Genomic DNA, 2,653 nt, shown 5'->3' on the forward strand with positions numbered 1-2,653 from the left:
TTATAGCATTTAATTTGAATTAATAGTTTGCTATTGTATACAATTTTCCCTAATTAAAAAGGGAGAAAGTAGTTAACTCCGATCCAACTTTAATTCTAAACCTAAATATTATATATGTAATTATTAATATATATTTTTACAGTTTGTCGGAATTTATATTTCAAAATCCGAAATCAAATAAAAATAAATAATTTTTTTATCCGAAATCAACAAAAGAAAAACAAAAAACCAATCCAAATTAAAATTTAATTCGATTTGAATTTAATTTTTCAATTTAATCCGAATAATGCCCGCTCCAAAATCCTAATACAAACGTTTACATTCATTTTACTCTAGTTATAAAATCTCCTACTATATATATTACTGTACTAAATAGAGAATTTAAAATAAATAGTTCCTCGCTAAATAATAGCCGACAAATATAAAAAAAATTAATATTAATTAATGTATAATATGTACCTAATTACTTTGTTTGTAGTTATACTTCCTAGCTAGTACCTTTGTCTGTTCCTAACAGACAAGAGTCCATACTAATATTTGTGTTTTGAGTATTTCAATTTGCAATATTCTAGTAATAAGTCGTACTAACAAAAGAAAAGGTAATCAGCCCAAAAGAAGAGCCAAGTGAATGGAAGGTTCAGCGAAAAAATTACACTATATATATTACTAGTTAGTTTAAAATTACTTTTTAGATATGTGTAGCCAGGGGCGGAGCCAGCCTTCTGTTAGGGGTTCATCCCAACCCCCTTTGGTGAAACTTTTTACTATTTATACATGGTTAAAATTATTTTTATGTATATATAATAGATGTCGAACACCCTTCGGTTAGTTCGTGTGTTTAGATCTTCACATATTGAACCCCTTATTAAAAATCCTAGATCCGCCACTGGTGTAGCGTGTATCTTTTTTGATTTTTCGTGTGTTTACTTAGTAAAATTTTTGGCTCGACCACTGAATTAGACTTCGGATGTAAAGGTTCTGGCTTCCATGCACACAAAAATCAAGTTACTATTAAAATAGTATTGAGATTGACATATGCACTGAGATTATCCCAATGTAAGGAATTACTCACATCCTAAACTTCTACAGTAATTTTCTAGAGCCATTATATATGTAATCTAACATACAATGTTCAGATCAAGAAGGCCTTTATAGGAATATTGTGCATAATATCATGGAAGAGTCGTATTTATGTGGCGTTTCGATCTGTCATTCGTATAATAAGCCATAGTTTATAAATTGGAGTTCCTTAATTCCTCTGTCAATTTCAGCTATGGTTGCTGTCTGCAATGTTTTTCTTCTGAATCTGTTGCTGCTTTATGGTTTTCTGGCATCCTTCACTTTGAGCATGCAGTTAAGTAAGGCGCTATTATCACTCTTTTATGTGTAGCATCATTTGCATTTATCTGTTTTTTATATTTCCATTTTTTGTCTGCTTATTGCACAAAGGAAACTGGACTATTTTTGTTCTATTGATGTTGAAATGTTTGATGTGACTCTGTAGAGGACTTAAAAAATGGTGCTCAATCATATGGTATTCGTGAAACTCGTCAAGCCCCAAATGGTGTTTGTATTGAAAAAATTGGAAATGGATCTTATATTGGCATGGCTCCACACCCTGATGGCTCTAACCGCGTATTTTTGTGGAATCAACAAGGTAAGGTATGGATTGCCAATGTTCCTGAGGATGGATCTAATGGAGTGTTGGAAATTGATGAATCAAAGCCATATCTAGATATAACTGATCATGTGCTTTTTGGTTTGCAATTTGGGGTAATGGGAATGGAGTTCCATCCTAATTTTGTAAGTAATGGTCGTTTCTTCATTTCGTACCACTGTGATAAGTTGCGACACTCAGGATGTTTAGGTAGATGCTCGTGTAACTCGGAAATTAATTGTGATCCAGCAACACTTCCAATAGACAGTGGCATTGCACCATGCCAGTATCAAATTGTAGTAGCAGAGTTCACAGCAAATGGTACTGCAACAACACCTTTCTTGGTATACATCCGTTATTGCTTCATACGATAAGAATTTGAAATTTTTCTTCATTGAAATTCTCTTGATTACATACTTTGATCATCGTCATGACAGGTAGAAAGTGCGAAGACATTGGAAGTGAGGAGGATATTTACAATGGGACTCCCACATAGGGGAGTTTATGGAGGACAGATTCTTTTCGGCCCTGCAGATGGATTTCTGTATGTTATGACTGGTAGTGGTACACATCGCGGGGACCCTTACAATTTTGCACAAAACAAAAGATCATTGCTCGGAAAGATCTTGAGGATTGATGTGGATCAAAGTATGCTGATCAAATGTTGATATATTGTGTAGACTTGTTTTATGATTTACTTTTTAATTTCCAGAAAAAGGTTTAGGCAAACTTATCCTATTCGAGTAAACCTTTGTGCCTTGAGTCATAACAAGGAAATTAAACATTTGCAATCACTACATACATGGAAACAAACTGATTGATGAGACTGCATGTTTTTTGGACTATGACATCTGAACTCTGCAATTTTCTCATTTAATTACTGACAGGAAACGAAGTGCATGATCGAGGGCTTTGGGGAAATTACTCCATACCAAGAGGTAATCCGTACAACAATGACAAGCAATTAGCACCTGAAATTTGGGCTTTAGGTCTTAG

General features: G+C 33.7%; 1 protein-coding gene across 1 annotated transcript; it reads left to right on the forward strand.

Moving 5' to 3' along the window:
* Positions 1-1,273: 1,273 nt before the first annotated feature.
* LOC102579287 (HIPL2 protein-like) lies at positions 1,274-2,031 on the forward strand. Its single transcript, XM_015307635.1, has 2 exons — positions 1,274-1,358; positions 1,505-2,031. Exons 1-2 carry the CDS (start codon positions 1,274-1,276, stop codon positions 2,029-2,031), a joined length of 612 nt encoding a protein of 203 aa, XP_015163121.1.
* The last annotated feature ends 622 nt before the right edge of the window (positions 2,032-2,653 follow it).

Source organism: Solanum tuberosum, unplaced genomic scaffold (genome assembly GCF_000226075.1).
Source record: "Solanum tuberosum cultivar DM 1-3 516 R44 unplaced genomic scaffold, SolTub_3.0 scf00062, whole genome shotgun sequence".
Classification (NCBI taxonomy): Eukaryota; Viridiplantae; Streptophyta; class Magnoliopsida; order Solanales; family Solanaceae; genus Solanum; species Solanum tuberosum.